Genomic DNA, 20,130 nt, shown 5'->3' with positions numbered 1-20,130 from the left:
TGACATTGTGAAAAACACGATTTTTTCTAGGTGTTTAAAAATGCCACATTGGAGCAATTCACCTATAAAGCATAGACCTCGTATAATAAATAGACTACTAATCTCTGTAAAAAAGTGTCCGCGGCGCATCTTGTTTTGACACAAGCGTGTAACGACACGGTACAGTCACGAGTACTAATATGTATACACTTTGATACCATGTCACATTAACTTTATTGATAAATTAAAACGTAAGTCTCATTAAATGACAAATATGATAGAGCGACAGGTTTTTAAAGTGGGTACATGATATTACTCATGACTGTACAACCGATATTGCACTTTATATCAACAGCCATAACATGTTAATTTTGAGGGAACGACCTTATACTATCTACATTAATTAATGTACAGTCATGACATGAGCAATATAATGTACCCACTTTAGGACTCTGTCGCACTAACATTTTGACATTTAGTGAGACTTACAGTTCAATTTGTCAAAAAAGTTAATGTGACATGGTACCAAACTGTATAAGTACATATACATGCTCGTGACCGTATATGCATTTACAAAACGGTTCGAACGATTTTTTTAGAAAAACTATTAGCCAATGTGAGTCTATTTACTATTTGTTTATAGGATGTCAGTGCGTTGCACAGTTACTTGGCCAAAAATATAACAAATAGCAATAGATATTACTTTTTTAAGTGAATTGTTCCAATATGGTCTTTTTACAGTCCCTGTAGGAAATTCTTAATTCATTTAATCAATGTTGTAGATGTTTATAGAGAAGTTCGGGTATATGATCAAGATGCGACCATTTAGACGACCTACCAATTAAATTATGTTCTATTATATTTATACTGGGTGTTAGTGACATCGTAACGAATACTGAGGGAGATGATTCAGACCATGATTCTGAGTTAAAATCAAGTGGAATTTTCCGTCGCAAAATTCATGATTTTTTTATTTATTTTTTTAATTATTTTCAATTCTATACTTTTGCGATCAAAAATTCCACTTGATATTAACTCAGAATAATCAGCTGTTTCATGCCCCTCAGTATTCGTTACGTTGTCACTTACACCCCGCACAAGTACATACTGTACCCATACAAGTAGGTATGGGTGTTAGTGACACCGTAACGAATACTGAGGGGGATGATTCAGACCATGATTCTGAGTTGATATCAAGTGGAATTTTCAGTCGGAAAATTCATGAAAATTTTTGTTTTTCTTTTTATTATTTTCTGTTCTTTAATAATAAACATTTTGATGTTGTATTAGTTGTATGTGTCATGTTCAAATATGCAATATTGATTTATTTCGCATCTCGTCGCCTTATAGATAAAATCATGTAAGGGCTTTTTTTAATAATCTAAGTTTGTGATTTTTATAATATGTTCATCTTTTATGTTCACTTGTGGTACCTTTTTATTGACATTTGTTTGTATTTACAAGTATCCATTTTGAGCTTCCTAATTAAAATAAAATAATTCTTTCAAATAATTCCTACTGGGTTAAAAATTGAGACTAAAATTACCTGGATTGAAACTATATGTATTGTCTATTTATTGCGAGGTTTTTTTAACCGAATTCACATCCAAATATGTTTTTTCTAAAAGCCGTTTATGTCATTTTCATTAAAAAAGGCGACGTAGATATACAGGTAGTTATTGACATCATAACGAAAACTTTGAAGGATGATTCGCCTCATTATTCCGAGTACAGAATTGAAAATAATGGAAAAAAAAAACACAAAAAGAAATAATGAATCTGCCGACGGAAAAATCCACTTGATAGATATTAACTAAAAATCATGGTCTGAATCATCCGCCTCAGTAAGTATTCGTTACGATGTCATTAAGACCCTGTAATTACGAAATTGATATATCTATGCGACATTTTGTCATTATTAATTAATAGTTGTGATTCTATTCCGTACTTAATTAAATACCTTATTACAGATAATAACTGAATAGTGTACTTGTTCTTGATAATGGCCCTGATTCCTGTAGACACCTAATTTTATTTCATTAATACACGTCATTATCTTATCCGCCGAAAAGGAAAGGGACGGATGATAAACAAACGTTAATTTTAAAACGAATGAATAACCCGAGCGAATAAAATGGCATTTCGCTGATGTGAAACCCGTTTGACGTGTGTTGTCAACTTAATACTGCCGGGTTATTGGCCAATATAAAAATTTGGGATGTTTTTTTTAATTGCTGCCTAAAATTGACACAATGTGTTCCATAAATTGTATGCCTGTCGATTACCCAATCGACAGGCATACAATTTATGGAACATATTGTGTCCCTTTTCTTTTCGGCGGATAAGAAAATGACAGGTATAACTTAAAATAAAATTAGATGGTGAGTACTGGAATCAGTACCATTACGAACATAAGACTATTTAAAAAAATAGCACCCGTTGCTGTGGCTTAGCCGTAGAATCAAGTAATAAAATAATAATTCTATTGTAATTTTATAGCTAGAAGTCAGTACTATAGGATACAATTCCGGTGCGTTTAATAACTATTTAAGTACATTAAATTTTATGTAGTAGAAAATAAAATAATTATGTTCTCAGCTATTACAGAAATAGGTACCTGGGTACCTACTTTGTGTTGAGAAGAAAATAATTAGTTGTTATAAAAATAAATATCAAAAACAAAGTTAAAATGTTTTACTAATATCTTAACTTTTATTTTAATAACGTTACTATTTAACAACTTTAATATTTCTGAATTCAACTTTTGTTATTATAGTTTAGTATTATAAGTATTAAAATAATCTTCATTGTGTTAAAAGATCTAATAGCTACGATATGTTATTCCAAATAGAAAATGCATTTAATTTTCGGATAAAAATTAGGAAAAAACTATGTCACACGTAGTTAAGTAACATGACATTTTTTTTATTTTTTATTTTTATACATTTCTAATTTAGTACCTGTTCTTATTAAGATAGTTTTAGGCACAAGAAGTATTCATACATTTCACGTTTCTTCCGGTTTGGTGTGAAGAAAATCGCTTAATACAAAATTAACTTGGAATTCTTTAGATGAATACTCATTCCACCTTACAAATAAAAAATAAACCAGGGTTGATTGTGGGTCTAAAAAATTGAATCCGATTATCATACAATTCGATTGAACTTTGCTTGGCTGTCAAAAACTTAAACCCATAATCATACCTGGTTTATTTTTTATTTGTAAGTTGGTAAATCTATTATTATTAGGCAAATTATCTGCATAAAATTACGTTTGTAATTATGTAGTTGCACAGCTAAAATTTACTAAAAGTCGGGTAGTCTGTATTGAATAGTTTTTTTTTTTTTTGTAGCAATTTGTTGACTATAATCTGCAAACATAATTTTGTATCAGAAGCGATTTTTTACGAAACGCCTTTAATGTATGTATGTTTTGTTTCCGTCATTTTAACCTCATATCACTAAGTACTAAATGTTGACGTTTTCAATATTTTATTGTTGTTGTACCGCACCAAATACAATACGTTGTAGTAGATTGATTAAAAATAAATTGTTTTAAAAAATCTATATTGTGTTTTCCTTTATACATATAGGTATATAAGAAAGAAAGAAAGACACATTCAAAGACAAAAAAAAGTCTGAACAGCGCCATCTATATTTTTTTGGGGAACGTAGTCCTTCATTTTCGTCGTCGTTTTATTTATCACATTGAACGCCATGACGGACACCATGTGTCCGAGGATCTACTTGCCCCTGGGGCCCTGGGGCCACACCAAAAATGTGATAACTGAACAAAAAACTCAAGACTTTTTTTGGGAATATTGTCTGGAAATAACTAAAAAATAATAGACCGCTTAAGGAAAAAGCGATTTACTCATTATTTTTCGAGATCTGTCTTGCAAGTCACTCGGCTAGACCATGATCTTTTTTTAAATAAAAGTCTTTAATAAACTTATTAAGTCGTAAAACGTTTATTTTCTTTTAGAAAAGTCGCTTATAAGTAAGTAAACGCATCACTGATAAATATTTACACATTAGTTACAAAATATGCTTACCAGTTAGGTGTTGTCTACACATTGCATTGTATATAAATATGGAGTAGTTTTTATAATTGACAACATTTCATTTTTACTAAGGTGCCTTAAATCGAAAACCATTTCGAGATATTTCTATGATTTACACAAAACACATTTTTTCAGATTTTTTAATTCAGTAATAATAGAAATATATTGAAAAATCCACGAGGTCAGAAGAGGAAGGCATAATAAGTTCAGACCTTTACATAAAAATTATAAAAAAAGTAAATGTCATACATAATTATTTTTTTTGTTTTGGTTTTCCCCGAAGGGTAAGGCAACGGGAACTATGCCCATACAGCCATGTCTGACGTATTTTTTTTCTTGATGATCAATGAAATGATGAAAGGTGATGATGTTGAAACCTAAGCCCCCACCCTCGGAGTAGACTCCTACTCCGAACCCCAAAGGAATTAACTCAAAAATCCGCATAAACTTTTGAGTTATGAAGCGGCTTCCCGGCACGAAGCGAAAATAGGCAGATACACTTTGTTCCTTGAATACTCCAATATAATAACACTCGCGAATGTCTTCCGACTAACTTAATGCGATCATTAACCACAAAACACCACTTCGTATTAATTATTTAGATTACTCAATGAAGAAAGCAACTGTCCCGTTCCCGTTTCCCGCCGAAAAGCCTGTCATACATAACATGACACTTTGTTTGCGACTTGTTTTAAATACGCATGCAAAGGTACATTACAGTATACTGCCTTCATTCTATCAATGGCAGAATCCAATTTTCAAAAAATATTTTTTGTGACTTCTAGTGGAAAAATCTTGAAAAGAAAAAATACGTGTCTTCTATTTAAACAAGTACTTTCGAAATAGCACAAAAAAACCACGGCTTAAAAATTTGAAATGTTGTCAATTCATGTCTAACGATAAAATATGTCGATTCTTTATTTCATTCTATTTAATATGGTGATTGTACTTATAACGTCAATGTGTTTCGGAGGTATGTGTGATATCTAACCTGTATTGGGCTGGTTTTCCCTTCGCGGGTTGGAATGTCAGACAAGCAGTTGCGTCTGTGAAATACCGGTCCTGTCAAATCTTCAAGTTAGGTAAGCGGACCCTGTCAAAGTCCGGATTATGCTAGATATTGCCCCGATTCCTGCAGACACCGCCTAATTTTATTTAAAGTTATATCCGTCATTTTCATATCCGTCGAAAAGGAAAGGGACGGATGATTCATAGCTCTTAATTTTAGGAAGAATGAGTGAATGAATGAATAACCCGGGCGAATCAAAAGGTACGTCGCTGGTATGCAATCCGTTTGACGTGCTGTCTACTTAACTGTGTCGGGTTATTGACGGATGTAAAATTTTTAGACGGTTGGTTTAGATTTGTGCTTAAAATTGACGTGTGTTCCATAAATTTTATGCTTGTCGATTACCCGTCCCTTTCCTTTTCGGTGGATAAGAAAATGACAGATATAACTTAAAATAAAATTAGATGGTATTTACAGGAATTAGCACCATTGATGGTGGTGATTGTAACACATTATTTCATAATATGATCTTACCTGCAAAGTCCGCTTTCTTAATTTGCTTTGTGTAAAAAAAACATCAAAACAAACCTTTTTAGCGATGTTTGTAAACCAATATATATGCAATTTATGAAGTGTTATAAATAAAAAAAAAACTTTTAGGTTAAGTTTTTTTTCCATCCATTCTTTTTATTTTTCACTAGTCGCTGCTAACTGAACTTCCAACTCCTTGGGGAACCAGCGTAATTGTTCAAGGAAAGAATCGCCATGATTTCATCGCTGGATTCCAATAAATTCTACTAAATACAACAAGAAGCATTTTGTAAATTGGTTATCCTTTACGTCATATAACATTTTTGTAGATAGAAACTTTAGGCACATAGCACATTAACATAATTGTTACTGATGCACAAGCCCTTATAACTCTAACTTCTTAGAGAACCGATAACAGATTGTATAATTATTTTACATTCTACAATGTAACATTAATATTGTGATCTTCATAAGTCAATAAATATTAAAAGGACTCAGTAGCCTTGGGGCCTCATTTTTGATGGTCGCCTTCAACTCGGTTGCCTTTTACCTTTCTCATCTTGCAAATGACAAGTTCTGCTGTGTTACATGAAACGGGTATACAGGATGTTAGTGACATCGTAACGTAAACTTTGAGCGATGATTCTGCTCATGATTCGGAGTTAATATCAAGTGGGCAAAAGTATGGAACTAAAAATAATTTAAAAAAACACTAAAAGATACTCAGAATCATACATACATACAAAAACTCACGCCCGTAATCCCAAATGGGGTGGGCAGAGCCACAAGTAATCAAAGACAACTTGCAGCCACTGTTGATACGAAGTCCTAAGATGGATATGATGAACCTTATGGTGATAAGGGATCAGCCTATCGCCCATAACATTAGTCCATCATGTTAGAGGACGCAATCCCTCTGTCGGTTTTTATGACATGAGCGGGAAGACAAGCAGCTGAACGTGTTCTATGTTTTTTATTTGCTCCCAGAACAGCATAGAAGCATAATCACTCACTCAGAATCATAGTCAGAATAATCCCCCTCTGTATTCGTTACGGTGTCACTAACCACCCATACGTACTTGTATTGCTACCTGTACGTACGGTCATTAGTACTAATATGTATACACTTTGAAACCATGTCACATTAACTTTTTTGACAAATAAAACCGTAAGTCTCATTAAATGTCAAATATGATAGTGCGACAGGGTTTTAAAGTGGTTACATAATATTGCTCATGACTGTACTTGTACGGGGTGTAAATGACATCGTAACGAATAATAAGAGGGACGATTCAGCGCATTATTCTGAGTTAATATCAAGTGGATATTTCTATCGGAAAAGTGTAGAATTGAAAATAATTTAAAAAACACAAAAATGATCATAATAATTGCGACAAAAATTCCACTTGATATTTAACTTAGAATCATCCCCCTCAGTATTCGTTACAATGTCACTAACACCTTGTATATTTTTGAAAGTGAGTTAAAGGCGAGCGATTCAAGAATAAGCCTCCTGTAGTTCCGTTAATCACTTCATTTGGAGTGAAAATCATGACACTAAAACAAGTGCGCCGATTCCTGTACGCACCATATACAATTTTAAGTTATACCGGTCATGTTCTTATTCGCCGAAAAGGAAAGGGACGGACGATTTACAGCTGTTAATCTTTAAATAAATGAGTGAATGAATGGATAACCCGGGCAAATCAAATATGCATCTCACTGATATGCGACCCGTTTGACGCGTGCTGTCTTTAAGAGGGTTGTTTAAACTTTTGCCTAAAGGACGATGAGTCAAAACGTCCCTCTCTACCAACAAATTCCAGACATATCTCATTCGAAGCGTCTTAGGTTGATATTTTTGTTCTATGGCGATTTTCTCGAAACACGCGGGATTTAGCGGGAATTCGAGTTTTTAACTAAGATTCTGTGTCGGTACCAGGTGTTGTGGGACAACATTCTTTGGTACAACATTTCAACCGAAATTGGTTGAAACAATAAAATAAATATAATAATAAATGATTGTTTATAAAAGCGCTTACGTATACATTATAAGGCGCTTCAAGGCGCATTTTCCCCAATTTTCATTGGGCACTATTTTCGCAGATTCAACCATCAAATTAAAAAACGAACTTTAAAAAAATTTGATAACCTACCTAGCACATCTACATTACGTTCCATCTTGGGCTCTACCAACAAATTCCAGACATATCTCATTCGAAGCGTCTTAGGTTGATATTTTTGTTCTATGGCGATTTTCTCGAAACACGCGGGATTTAGCGGGAATTCGAGTTTTTAACTAAGATTCTGTGTCGGTACCAGGTGTTGTGGGACAACATTCTTTGGTACAACATTTCAACCGAAATTGGTTGAAACAATAAAATAAATATAATAATAAATAAGAATCTTTATTATACCAGGCGGTCCTGTTTTTTCCATTGTTTCAACCATTTCGGTTTTCGACAAACCCTTTTTTAATTTTATTTCTAAACCCCATGGAATTTGAAGTTAGAACTAAATGATAATCTTAAAAATACTAATGAAATACAATAAACTACCTGTTGAAAGGGGGGACGGGTCTCATACAGTTATGGTCATGGTCCTTTTTTTTCTCTTATTTTTAACGAGGCTTTGAACACCCTGAGTGATCATGCCAGCCTCATAGGTGATTTCGTGTACCTATCCCTCAGGCAAAGGATTGGTAACCAGATAGTATAAACTAATGGTCCTTTTCTATCAGCTTCTTTTCCCCGGATATACAGGTTGTGAGAAGCTGCAGTAGTTTTAGGCGGATGAGACGTTCGTTATGTAAAAATTGACGATTCAAAGTGTAACTATGTTACCAACTGAATAAAGATATTTTTGAATTTTGAATTTTTTGAATATAAATTTTATGCTTGTCCATTACCCGTCTCTTTCCTTTTGAGTGGATAAAAACTTACAGGTATAACATAAAATAAAATTAGATGGCGTACACTAGAATCAGCACGAACGTCGTTGTTAGTAATATTCTAGATAACTAGGGTTGGCAGTCACTATAAATTTGTTAGTACACAATGGTATTTTAGTCATAACTTTATAATCACACAGAGCTTATTAAAATTTTATGCTTTTGATTCAATAGGAAGCAGAAATAACACCGCTTTGAGCATACTCTTTATAACTCGACTAAACATTGTTTTATAATTTGATGGATGAATTTGTCATTTTTAATGTTGCCAATTTTTGCAATTTTCTATCACCGCACAGTCGCCTACAATTCAGTCATTTATAAAGTCACAGTAGTGTTGCAGTCGTATATATAAAGTCGTTTTATAGTAAAAAAAGACGTAAGCGCCTTTTGAGAGCTAAATTTTGACCTGGATTGAAACTAGCGTGTCTATTGCGAGGTTTCGTGAACAGTCATGAGCAATATAATGTACCCATTTTAGGACTCTGTCGCACTAACATATTTGACATTTAGTGAGACTTACTGTTCAATTTGTCAAAAAAGTTAATGTGACATGGTACCAAAGGGTATACATATTAATCCTCGTGACCAAACAAAAATCACATGTGAATGTGATTGTTTATAAAAGCGCTTACGTAAACATTATAAGGCGCTTCAAGGCGCATTTTCCCCAATTTTCATTGGGCACTATTTTCGCAGATTCAACCATCAAATTAAAAAACGAACTTTAAAAAAATTTGATAACCTACCTAGCACATCTGCATTACGTTCCATCTTGGGCACTACTAGAACTGATATTTCTTGTCCGTTTACCACTACCCGGGGGTCCTTTATTCTTAATTCTCTTCCTGTCTACATCCTCTTCGCTGACACTGTTGCACCGAGGCTTTGGACTCATCAAGGTATCCGAGCCAATTGAGTCCCGTTGAGACTTCTTCCGTTGTCTCTTTGGCACATTCTCTCCTATGAGCATATCGTTGAACAACCGTTGCCTGGCTTCCCAGTAAAGGTTCTGTCGTTGGAGAACTTCAGGGTATTTCGTTTCGAAGCCGATGTCCGGTGGGACGATGAGCTCCCACCCGTTTCGAGGGTTGAATTTCGCTACTGATCTAATGATTTCTAGAACTTCTAGAGGTGGCAAGCGTACTGCTGCGGCTACTTTTCTCCTGTCGACGTAAGGGTGTTGAGTGAATAGGTAGAGCTGGGAAAAAATAAAAGCAGTTCCTTTAGAAAATAATGAACCTTTACATAATGTTTTGACATGGCTTATTCTAGTTGAAACGCACACTACAAAATTGGTAGAAAAGAACCGTCCTGAGTGACCAAAGCAATGTAGGCAATGAGCAAAAAATCCGACGCAAATTGACGTATCATCCACCCACAACGATATGTGATGTAATTGAAATACAGTGCTTCTATTTTCATAATGTCATTCGGCAATCAACATCATCTCCCTAGCATTATTCCGTTTTTCACAGGATCCGCTTACCTAACCTGAACATTTGACAGGTCCGGTTTTTTACAGAATCGACTGCCTGTCTGACCTTCCAACCCGCGATGCATTTCCCGGGAATGTGGGTTTCCTCACTATGTTTTCCTTCACCGCTGAGAACATGATTTCGAAAACAAATTCGACAATCATTGGTTTATGGCTGGATTTGAACCTGGGACCTCAAAGTGAGAGGCAAGCATTCTACCAACCGGGCTACCAAGGCTTCTACCAACCGGGCTACCAAGGCTTCATCACGGATTTGTCTTTCGGCAATCAACGCATTCCGAATACAAACGAATGCTGGTTTCCATGCTCATCAACTCATCAACAAAGTGTGGATGGATTGTGTAAAGAAGGATATGTGTGTGAAAGGTGTGAGTATTGAGATGACGACTGACAGAGATGAATGGATGAATACATGTTGTGCCAACCCCACCTAAACTGGGATAAGGGCAGAAGGATGGTGATCAATTATTAGATTTATCGTGTATCAGAATTTGAATTCAGAATTAAGCACTTATTTTTTTTATATTTTTTTTTATGTTCACAAATTGTTCAACATGGACATTATCATACGTTTTCATTTGGAAATTTTTTGAAAATTTAGAAAATAAAACATAACATAGCATCACGCGTATATCCCCGAAGGGGTAGACAGAGGTGTATACTGTACACACCCACACTTTGCCATTAAGTTTAATAAGTGGCGACCCTATTGACATTAACCAAGCACCAATCCTGTAAACCACTTTATCCAAATATGATTTCCAACTCATAAAAACGAATTCAAGAAAATAGTAGCACTGTACTATACTCATAACATACTTGTAATCTTCTTCAATCGTGTGGGTTATGAGGCAGATTAACAACCTCATCAATCCACCAGGGTTATTATTGAGCCACCACGCATGCCATGACTCAAATAACGACTACGACAAGTAAGCAGTAACCGGGACCAAAGGCTTAACGTGCCTTCTTGCTTTCGGATTCTGACAATCAGGTAACCACCACCATGTGGACCACACCGTTCAGTGTACTTGTAATAAGGTGAATTGAATATAACTTACGACATGGTCTCTAGCCGCGCACATCAGCCGCGGCGGCACGGGCGACGCGTGAGTGTACAGGTCACTGGACCGGGCGGTCCACAGCCCTCGCACGCAACACGCCACCGCGCTCAACGTCGAAAGCAGAGACGTCTCAGATATGGGGCCCTCTTCAGTCCGGATCAGGGTCCGCAGGTCGTTGAAGGTCATTAGTTTTGCTGCAATCAAACGGTTATTGGATCAATTGAAGTTTGAAAAATTTATCTTTTAGTAAAGTTTTACCAATGAGGACAGGATCAGCTTCATCGTCATCAATATTGGCCATTTCATGAAATATGACCATTTCATGAAATGATCGAGCACATCATGAAATGATCAATTCTATGATCTGGCCACGACATATACATATTAATGTTCGGGACCGTACTGGGCGCCGAGCAACCTCACCCACTTTGGGTCTTACTTTATGGCCGCTAAGAAGTAAGGAGCTCGCGTGAACTCTGATTCGCTCGCACTTACTTAGGATCTGGAGACATTGTCGAAATTACTTTGTGAGACTGTCCTTTGTTTGGTGAGGACATTGCAAGCTTGATTCACCTGATTGTTCGAAAAAGTAAGATGATTCCGTGCTTCGGAGGGCACGTTAAGCAGTTGGTCCCGGCTGCGTAATTGGAAATGCCAGTTCAATACGTCCCCGCTTGCCGAGATGAACTGGAGTAGGATTTCCGAGGAAAAACGCCAGGATGATTGATGGGTGACCTGTGCCCACGTATACAGGCTGTTTATATTGTTATGTCAAATCACATTACCTTCACACTACGTAATGGTGACACCGCAGCTGTCAAACTTGGAGAACATACGTTACCACATGGTACAGTTGTTAAATAGCTTGGATTTTACCTTGATCGAAAACAAACATGGAAATTCCATTTACAAAAGAAACGTGTTGAGTTGAATTGCAAACTCAAATCCCTGGAGTGGCTACTCGGAAGGAAATCTAAACTCTCAGTGAACAACAAAGTTATGATCTACAAGGCGATCCTAAAGCCTATATGGACTTATGGAATACAGCTCTGGGGATCTGCAAGGATGTCAAATATAGAGATACTGCAGCGGTTTCAGAATAATGTGCTCAAGAAAATTGTTAATGCCCCATGGTTCACGAGAATGGATGAAATCCACGAATACTTAGAGATACCCACTGTCAGGGAAGAAATATCTAACACGACAAAGAGATACAAAGATAGAATCACACACCATGTAAACCACTATGCCCAGAACCTTAGCGAACCGCTCGATACGAGACGCCTTAGACGGCTACATATATGGGATAACCTATCACAATAAAGGCTGTCCAACAATGGAAGGACAAGCCTCACTCGACATAATACCATATAAAGAACTGCTGAAAGTCCAAGGACTGATTGCAAGTTTATATAAAAAAAAATAAAAAAATATTGTTATGCAACAACAAAACATCAGTAATTACCATTAATAAGTATCTGACGCAGCTGATCAGCAGGCGAGGGTATCTTGGTGGGAGCCACGTCAGCCTCGTCGGTCGGCGGGGCCGGCACCAGGTCTCGAATGTACTCACGCGACCGCACCGTTAACGCAGACCCGTCTGATGTCGTCGCGCTGAATAGCTTTAGACGCTCCAACTGAAAATAGGGTAATTCCCAACTAGTCAAATCAGTTACTTTTTACTAAGCGTCAAAACACGAAATTACTACGGAATTTATATGAAAGGGACTCTGTTACGTCATAGAAAAACGTGACAAAATGTCGCACTTAAGGTTACATTTTTCTTTATTAAAATTGATAAAGAAGTTAGAGAAAAGAACACGTTTTTTGTCACCTTTAGATCTGTGTTTATTTAGTAATTAGCTAATATTAAAAAAGAAACTAAAACACACATTACTGTCTTAAAACTTACATCTGCATGATCCGTATCCGAGTGTTTAAAGAGTGCATCATGCCACGCCTCTTCATTCAACCTTAATGTTATCGCTTCAAAAGACTTCTCTCTCGCTTTCTTTGCCACCTCCGTCTCTTGCCGAGCAAACTTAACGGTGACTTGCTGTGCCTCCGGTTCCTTCTCCTCGTCATCAGAGTTCTCAGCTTTACTCTTATCATGCTTCCTCTTCTCTTGTTTGTCATAGTAGGAGTACGACGGTCTAAGTTGGACGATAGCTGGTAGGTAAAATTAAACACCATTTAGCTTTGAAATTCCAATAAATGCAATCGTTTTTTGAGCAATTTTAACTAACGAATTCTTGTCCTACTGACTTTAATATGATGTAATATAAGTGTTTTTATAATCTGAAATGAGAATCATTTATTCAACATAATTATCACGGATAAACTGGTTGAAGGCCAATTTAAGTTTTTTGAATCTACGTCATTTCTCAAGGTGTTATGGCTGAGGAGAAGGAATGACAAAAAACTGCAACAGCAATACATCTTTTAAATCAATGTAAGTATACATTACAAGTTTTTTAATAACTAGAGGAACACATTTCATACCAGACATTTTACCAATTAGGTAATGACTATATTTAACTAATTAGTGTTCCATATCTCTTTTAGGTAAAAGGATAGGAATATATAGCATAAAATGTAACACACAAACAGCCTATATACATCCCACAGCCAGAAAAGGGCCTCCCCTTGAACAAGTGGAGGGGGTTGAAGCATAGGTACTGAAACAGCGCAATACATAGAAATAGCGTTAACATTATATGGGCTCCAAGAATACCAATAAAATACAGACCTTGCATGGGTGTGAGGTGGAGTTCTTTGTCCTGCAGTACAGCAACAGCATAATGTGCTGTCTCGGTACATGGGTTACTACTTTCATATACTATCTTATCCATAATGCCATCTCTGAAGTATGGAGGCTTCTCCTTTTCTTTACTTTTCGAGTAATATGGTTCCTGAAATTACAATATTTGGAAATATATTTTTAGTAATCTGTTGGTATGTCTATACCTTTTAAGATCTGTAAGGTTTGGACACTAATTATGTAACCAATCAAATATTGAACAATTCTATCTCAATCAGCCTTCGCGACACCGCAAACGCGCATGCGATAGGCGCGATTTTATCAAAGGCTTGTGGCTGTACGACATCTATCTGCGAGATCCGCGCGGCGTGGTAGCCTTACAGACGCCGCTGTAGATATTATACATGGGACTTTATGTATGTAACTATACAAAGCAAAATTTATATTCAATTTTATTCTATTTAAAAATAAATATTTTTCTCATAATTGTAATATTTTACTTAGTAATACATTCACAAATAGGCTGTTGATCTCTAGAAACATAGTCTACCAACCACACTTTGTAATATTTAATACCACATGAGCACTGGACATACATTAAAAACTGAATTAATGTGAAATGCACCCCTCCTCTTGATAGTTTGCTGCTTACCGGTTGTCCATCGGTGTTCAGCGCTATCTGCTCGCCTTTAGAATGGCAATAGTTATCACTAGACGTGTCCAAACCCACTTCAAGCCGGACCAGCTTATTTCTTGGCTTGACAGCAGAGTTCACAACATGCTCTTCTTTAAAATCTCTATTACCCGGTCTCACCGGAAATTGATATATATAAAGATGTTCCGTTAACGCTTGAGATAAATATACTGGTATCTGAAACCAAACATTAGCTGAAAATCAAGAAATTACCTCTTTTTGTAGACAATAACATAACCTATGCGGTTACCACGTTGCCACCATCACTGAAGCCAAATTCTTACCTCCTGCACTACTGGATCGTCTTCCTCCATCGTGTATGCTTCTACTCAATCAATAAAACCTTTAACATTTCCAAATAAAAGCTAGAAATCAAAGAAAACGCTGCAGCGACTGGGCGACTGACAAATCGACCTGACCGACGGGGACGACTTGCTTGACAACAAGGATGACAGCACTTTTTTATAGCATAGCAATGTCTGGCAATGGCTATAAGTAAAATAATCGCTTGAAGTTTGTTTAGAGGACATTTTGGAACGCACCTAGTCGTCAACTAATCATAAACATTTTTTTTTTTGTTTTGGTTTTCCCCGAAGGGTAAGGCAATGGGAACTATGCCCATACAGCCATGTCTTACGTATTTTTTTTCTTGATGATTGATGAAATGATGAAAGATGATGATGATGAAACCTAAGCCCCCACCCTCGGAGTAGACTCCTACTCCGAACCCCAAACGAATTAACTCAAAAGTCCGCATAAACTTTTGAGTTATGAAGCGGCTTCCCGGTACGAAGCGAAAATAGGCAGATACACTTTGTTTATTGAATACTCCAATATAATAACACTCGCGAATGTCTTCCGACTAACTTAATGCGATCATTAACCACAAAACACCACTACGTATTAATTATTTAGATTACTCAATGAAGAAAGCAACTGTCCCGTTCCCGTTTCCCGCCGAAAAGCCCCTAATCATAAACAATATATTTTCCGGCGCTTGCGTGACTAGTATGGAGGTAAAATTTAAAATATTAGGAATTAGGTATTTAATTTTTTATTTTTCTTATTCATCTTCGCCTAACTGTACAGAAAAGTGTTACAACCAAAAAAACATAAAACAGAACAGATAATATATTTAGTCTTACACTCCTCGAAATATATTTATTCTATAATTTCGTACTGGTTTTATAATTCAAGAAAAACATAACTTCTATCACGTCATTATTGACAATATATATACTCATCATAGTAATCTTACAAGCTATGTATAAGATTGCCAATCTATTATGAACTTTTGATAGAAGTATTAATATTTTATTGTTTTTATATCTATTTATTTCTATAAATGTATTTATGAAGATAAAAATATATAAAATCTAGCAATAACGACCTGGAGGAAGCATAAAATTGTTAATTCAATTAGAAAAAGTAAGGAGCAAAATTACTCAAGATGTCTGATATGATAATAAATGGTAATGTATAAGTTATTTTGGTTATTTCATTTCGATGTGATTTCTAGAGCATGTATTGTGCATTAACAGTTAATTATCGCGGGCGTTGCATTCATACTTCCGCTTTCGCCTCAGACCTACAGGAAACCCTCAGAATGATATTATGTTGAACTAATTCATAAATATTCTAACATAATAAAAACTCATGACCTAAGAAGACCTTACCTACCTTACCGATATACCTCCTTCGAAAAAGTACTCGGATCACGCTACTGTGGTCATGCCTGACTATGTATTTTTATTATTATTTAGTATTAAATAAATTCATATTTGGTTTTAGATTCCGTCCCTGTGGATAAAAAATGGAACGAACTAATTAAATACAATATTTTCATTATGAAATTGGTTGAATTTGTAAGTATTATGTAATACTGATTATTATGTTTTATAAATGCTCTATTTTGACGGAAACGCTAACAAGATGAACTTTTGTAGATAATATCTTTCTTCATAACGATCTTGCCACTGATAGTGACGAGGCCTCAGGGACACATGTATTGCATATCGACCGGTCCTACAGTGGTCATATCCTTCCTGTTCATCATACTGTACATACGAAGAAAAGTCCCACTCTTCATGGAAAAGATGTACTTGTTTTTTCAAATTCTATTCACATTTGGCGCCTTCATCCAATGTTTTTTACTAAATCTAGTCAGAGTTTGGTTGTGGCTAATATACGGACTATGCTATTTTGCATTGTTAACAGTTCTCTCGCTAGATTTATTTCTAATTGCAAATGAAAGAGGTTGTACGTTTAGCTGTGCATGATCTTATGAAATAATATGATAATGAATACAATTTTTTGAACATAAGTTTTTTGATTCGTTAAAACTTAAAACATTTGTTAGTAACAGTGGCCTTAGATTTAGATCTATGTAAGCCAAATGTAGCAACGTATCTAAATTATCAACGGGTTACATCCGCTATTTGAACGATACGAGATATTCCAAATTTTAAAATTATAAATCATGGACTTGGAATGTATAAAAGAGTTGAACACATTGAAACAAAATAATAAATGGATCGAGAACCAAAGAACGTTTATTCATTCACTAGTTATATTTTCTATCTCTGTCCCGCTTTTATAAAGAACGCAAAACATGCGATAAAAGCCGAGAAGGCCCAAGTTTCTGTGTTTATTTTGTTACTGTCATACTGTCTGTCAGTCAGTCGTTCATCTATCATTGTTAATTACAGTGTAGTTTAGTGGTGTTTTTAAAAGTTTTTATTTATAGTGTGTGTTTTATTAGTTAACTTCTCTGTTCTATTTAAGAACCTAAAATGTTGACTATATTTTTTCGCTCAAAAACATGTTAATTAACTCACATTTTGTTATTTTGTGTAGGCAAAAAGCTATTAACTTCCCGGCCTCTTTGTAACCGACTTAAAAGAAAAGATTCTAGCACTAAATAGGTAGAACCAGTCCCGAAATTCAAGTACTATCACGTATTATTACTTTTAGGTTATTGCATTGCTTCTCATGATAACGCCTTTCGTTGTGCGGGGGACCACCGTGATGCACTGTTTAGCCGTTGCCCCGACCCTGGTTTTATCAGTAATATTCGTCGTGCTTTACCTAGTGGACCAAGTGCACGATCTAGCAGAACAATTATACATAACATTCCAATTAATACTATCAATCGTCGCGTTTTTTTTCGCGTTTATCACGGCGAGCCCGCCTGGAGCACTGTATGGACTGTTCTACTGTCACCTCGTCATAGCACTCGCTATAGACCTATTCTATATTATCAAAGAGCGTGGTTTCGCTTTATTTAGATAGACCTGACAAGTGTTTTATGAATAAAAGGCTCTATAAAGCACGTTTCCTCGTATTATTATGTAGTTTACAAGTAACAAATATTGTCTGTGATTGTCGTGCGAGTAATAGGTACACAGATTTCAATTTTAGAATACAATTTAATTCTACAACTTTTCCGTTAAATTTCTCCCAATTTTTCGAAATCTGCATATAATAAGATTTACTAGCCTCAATTTACCAAATGATCATGTGGTAACTCTAGTCATATCTTACTTTTAGGTAGTGGCACTCCTTCTCAATGTAATCCCTCATGTTGTGGAGCCAGTGGAGCCGGTCCACTGCCTGGTCGCGGCGCCCACGCTCATGCTGTCCCTTTATATAATGCTGCTCTATGTCGTCGACCAAGTGCAGAACGAGGCAGAGTTTTACTATGTCGTTATCGAACTCCTTCTAACGGTTTTCGCGCTCATATTTGTACTCATGACTGGAAAAATGACCGGAGCCATTTACGCGCTGTTCTATGTTGATTTGATTGTAGCTTTCTCAATGGATCTCTACTATATGAAAAAAGAAAGAGGCTTCCGTTTTTGATTCATTAAAGTTTGTGATATACTAAATGTTTCATTGTTGTTAACTTTTCTTGCAAGTTAATCGTTTTGTTATTAAGAAATATGAGTGAATAATAGGTACCTACTTGAATAATTTTACACAAAAATACATAAAAAAAGTGCTATGTATGATACTAAAGTACAAATCTATTTTATAAACTTCTACAAAAGTAACGTAACTTTTATCGTAAGTCATAACCAGTGCCAAAGATAGTGATTAAAAATGTCAGTGATACAATATTTCCGACAAATTATTGTGTTCATATTTAGAAGGATGATAAGACTCGTTGTCCGCAAATCCTTGTGGTCATTTATAGCTGCAGCATTTATCTACGCCATAATTATTACAATATGGAGTTCCGAAGAAGATAATACGCAGTATCTTGCTATTAGTCTGAACAAATCAAGACAGTATGTACCAGAATCAAAAAATCCTCCTATTGTTTGGTGGAACGCTGGATATCGACTGATAGATGAAACTATAGAATGTGCCGAGCATATCAAATGCGACGCATTTAGTATGAACTACAAACTTCGATCAAACACTGAAGGAGCATATTTATTCTATGCAAGTAGACTCAATTTTACCGATTTACCTCTTCCTAGATATCCAGAAAAGATTATTTGGGCTCTAAGTCACGAAGAATCGCCGAGAAATGTGGTGGAACTCTTGCACGAAACAGGCCTAAATTTATTTAATTTTTCATCTACTTTTAGCAGATATAGCAATGTGCCATTTACACTGCAATACATGGAAACTTTAGGGGCTATAACAAATAAGAAACATTTCGTAGAAACAGGAGAGAAGAATAAATTCTCGGATAAAATTGCACCGGTAATCTTCATGAGTAGCAACTGCTACACGTTTTCAGACAGAGAAAATTACGTAAAAGAACTTATGAAGTACATTCCAGTTGATTCTTACGGGGAATGCCTCAATAATAAGCAATGGCCCACAGATTTCCCGAAAGATCATCTGAATAATCTAGATAACGCTGCAATTCTAGACTTCGTCGCGAAGTACAAGTTTGCAATAGCAATAGAGAATGGCGTTTGCGAAGACTACATCACGGAAAAGTTTTGGCGACCAATTAATTTGGGAGTAGTGCCGATTTACTTCGGATCCCCTTCTATTAAAGACTGGTTCCCGAACAACAAGTCTGCTATCCTAATCCAAGATTTTGCAAGTCCGAAGTTATTAAGCAAGCACCTATATGAGCTAATGCGTAACGATACTTTATACGAAGAATATTTAGAGCATAAAACTAAAGGACTGATCTCTAACGAACGACTTCACAGCGAAATAGAGGTAAGACCTTATCAAACTGATGTATTGAAAACTTCCATAGAATTTGAATGTTTTGTATGTAAAAATCTTCACGAACACAGAAGAAGACCAAAAATTAATATTGTTACTAAAAGCCATTATAACTGTTCTAAACCCACATCAGCACTCACAAAGGAACCAATACAAAGCGAAATGCCGTTTTGGGAATACGCAAAGGTTAATGCTGAACGATTATATGAAAGAGTTCGGTCTGCGAAATGATTTATTGGGAACAACTTTCCTGTGATAATATATGACAAATAATAATATTCTTATACATTTTAATAAACAAGTTAAATTTTACTGATTAGTTGTTTATTTTTAATTCTTATTGGCCTCAAAACCAGTTACTTATAACGTATGAAAATGTGTACTG

General features: G+C 35.7%; 2 protein-coding genes and 1 long non-coding RNA gene across 7 annotated transcripts; 1 reads left to right on the top strand and 2 right to left on the bottom strand.

Moving 5' to 3' along the window:
• Positions 1–3,920: 3,920 nt before the first annotated feature.
• LOC126369179 (uncharacterized) lies at positions 3,921–15,511 on the bottom strand. Its single transcript, XR_007566664.1, has 2 exons — positions 15,174–15,511; positions 3,921–4,361 (listed from the first exon to the last, which is right to left on the bottom strand). It is a non-coding gene; the product is annotated as an uncharacterized LOC126369179 (long non-coding RNA).
• On the bottom strand, positions 7,608–14,979 carry LOC126369178 (DNA-directed RNA polymerase III subunit RPC5). 2 transcript variants are annotated; one of them, XM_050013473.1, is made up of 8 exons: positions 14,834–14,979; positions 14,508–14,726; positions 13,844–14,006; positions 13,007–13,263; positions 12,560–12,731; positions 11,092–11,288; positions 9,282–9,733; positions 7,608–7,738 (listed from the first exon to the last, which is right to left on the bottom strand). In XM_050013473.1, exons 1-7 carry the CDS (start codon positions 14,861–14,863, stop codon positions 9,296–9,298), a joined length of 1,476 nt encoding a protein of 491 aa, XP_049869430.1. In that variant the 5' UTR covers positions 14,864–14,979; the 3' UTR covers positions 7,608–7,738; positions 9,282–9,295. The 2 variants fall into 2 exon arrangements, with proteins under 2 accessions (XP_049869430.1, XP_049869429.1); XM_050013472.1 differs by lacking the exon at positions 7,608–7,738 and having other exon boundaries at positions 7,776–9,733.
• A 1,706-nt stretch (positions 15,512–17,217) lies between the features above and the next one.
• LOC126368778 (alpha-(1,3)-fucosyltransferase B-like) lies at positions 17,218–20,057 on the top strand. 4 transcript variants are annotated; one of them, XM_050012928.1, is made up of 2 exons: positions 17,218–17,296; positions 18,506–20,057. In XM_050012928.1, the coding sequence occupies exon 2, from the start codon at positions 18,651–18,653 to the stop codon at positions 19,974–19,976; it is 1,326 nt and encodes a 441-aa protein (XP_049868885.1). In that variant the 5' UTR covers positions 17,218–17,296; positions 18,506–18,650; the 3' UTR covers positions 19,977–20,057. The 4 variants fall into 4 exon arrangements, with proteins under 4 accessions (XP_049868885.1, XP_049868884.1, XP_049868886.1 ...); XM_050012927.1 differs by having other exon boundaries at positions 17,250–17,294; positions 18,358–20,057; XM_050012929.1 differs by lacking the exon at positions 17,218–17,296 and adding an exon at positions 17,326–17,343.
• Positions 20,058–20,130: the final 73 nt, after the last annotated feature.

The sequence above is a fragment of the Pectinophora gossypiella genome, chromosome 8, assembly GCF_024362695.1.
Source record: "Pectinophora gossypiella chromosome 8, ilPecGoss1.1, whole genome shotgun sequence".
In the NCBI taxonomy this organism is placed as follows: Eukaryota; Metazoa; Arthropoda; class Insecta; order Lepidoptera; family Gelechiidae; genus Pectinophora; species Pectinophora gossypiella.
The sequence above is the reverse complement of the archived record's forward strand: the minus strand, read 5'-3'. Positions and strand labels throughout refer to the sequence as shown.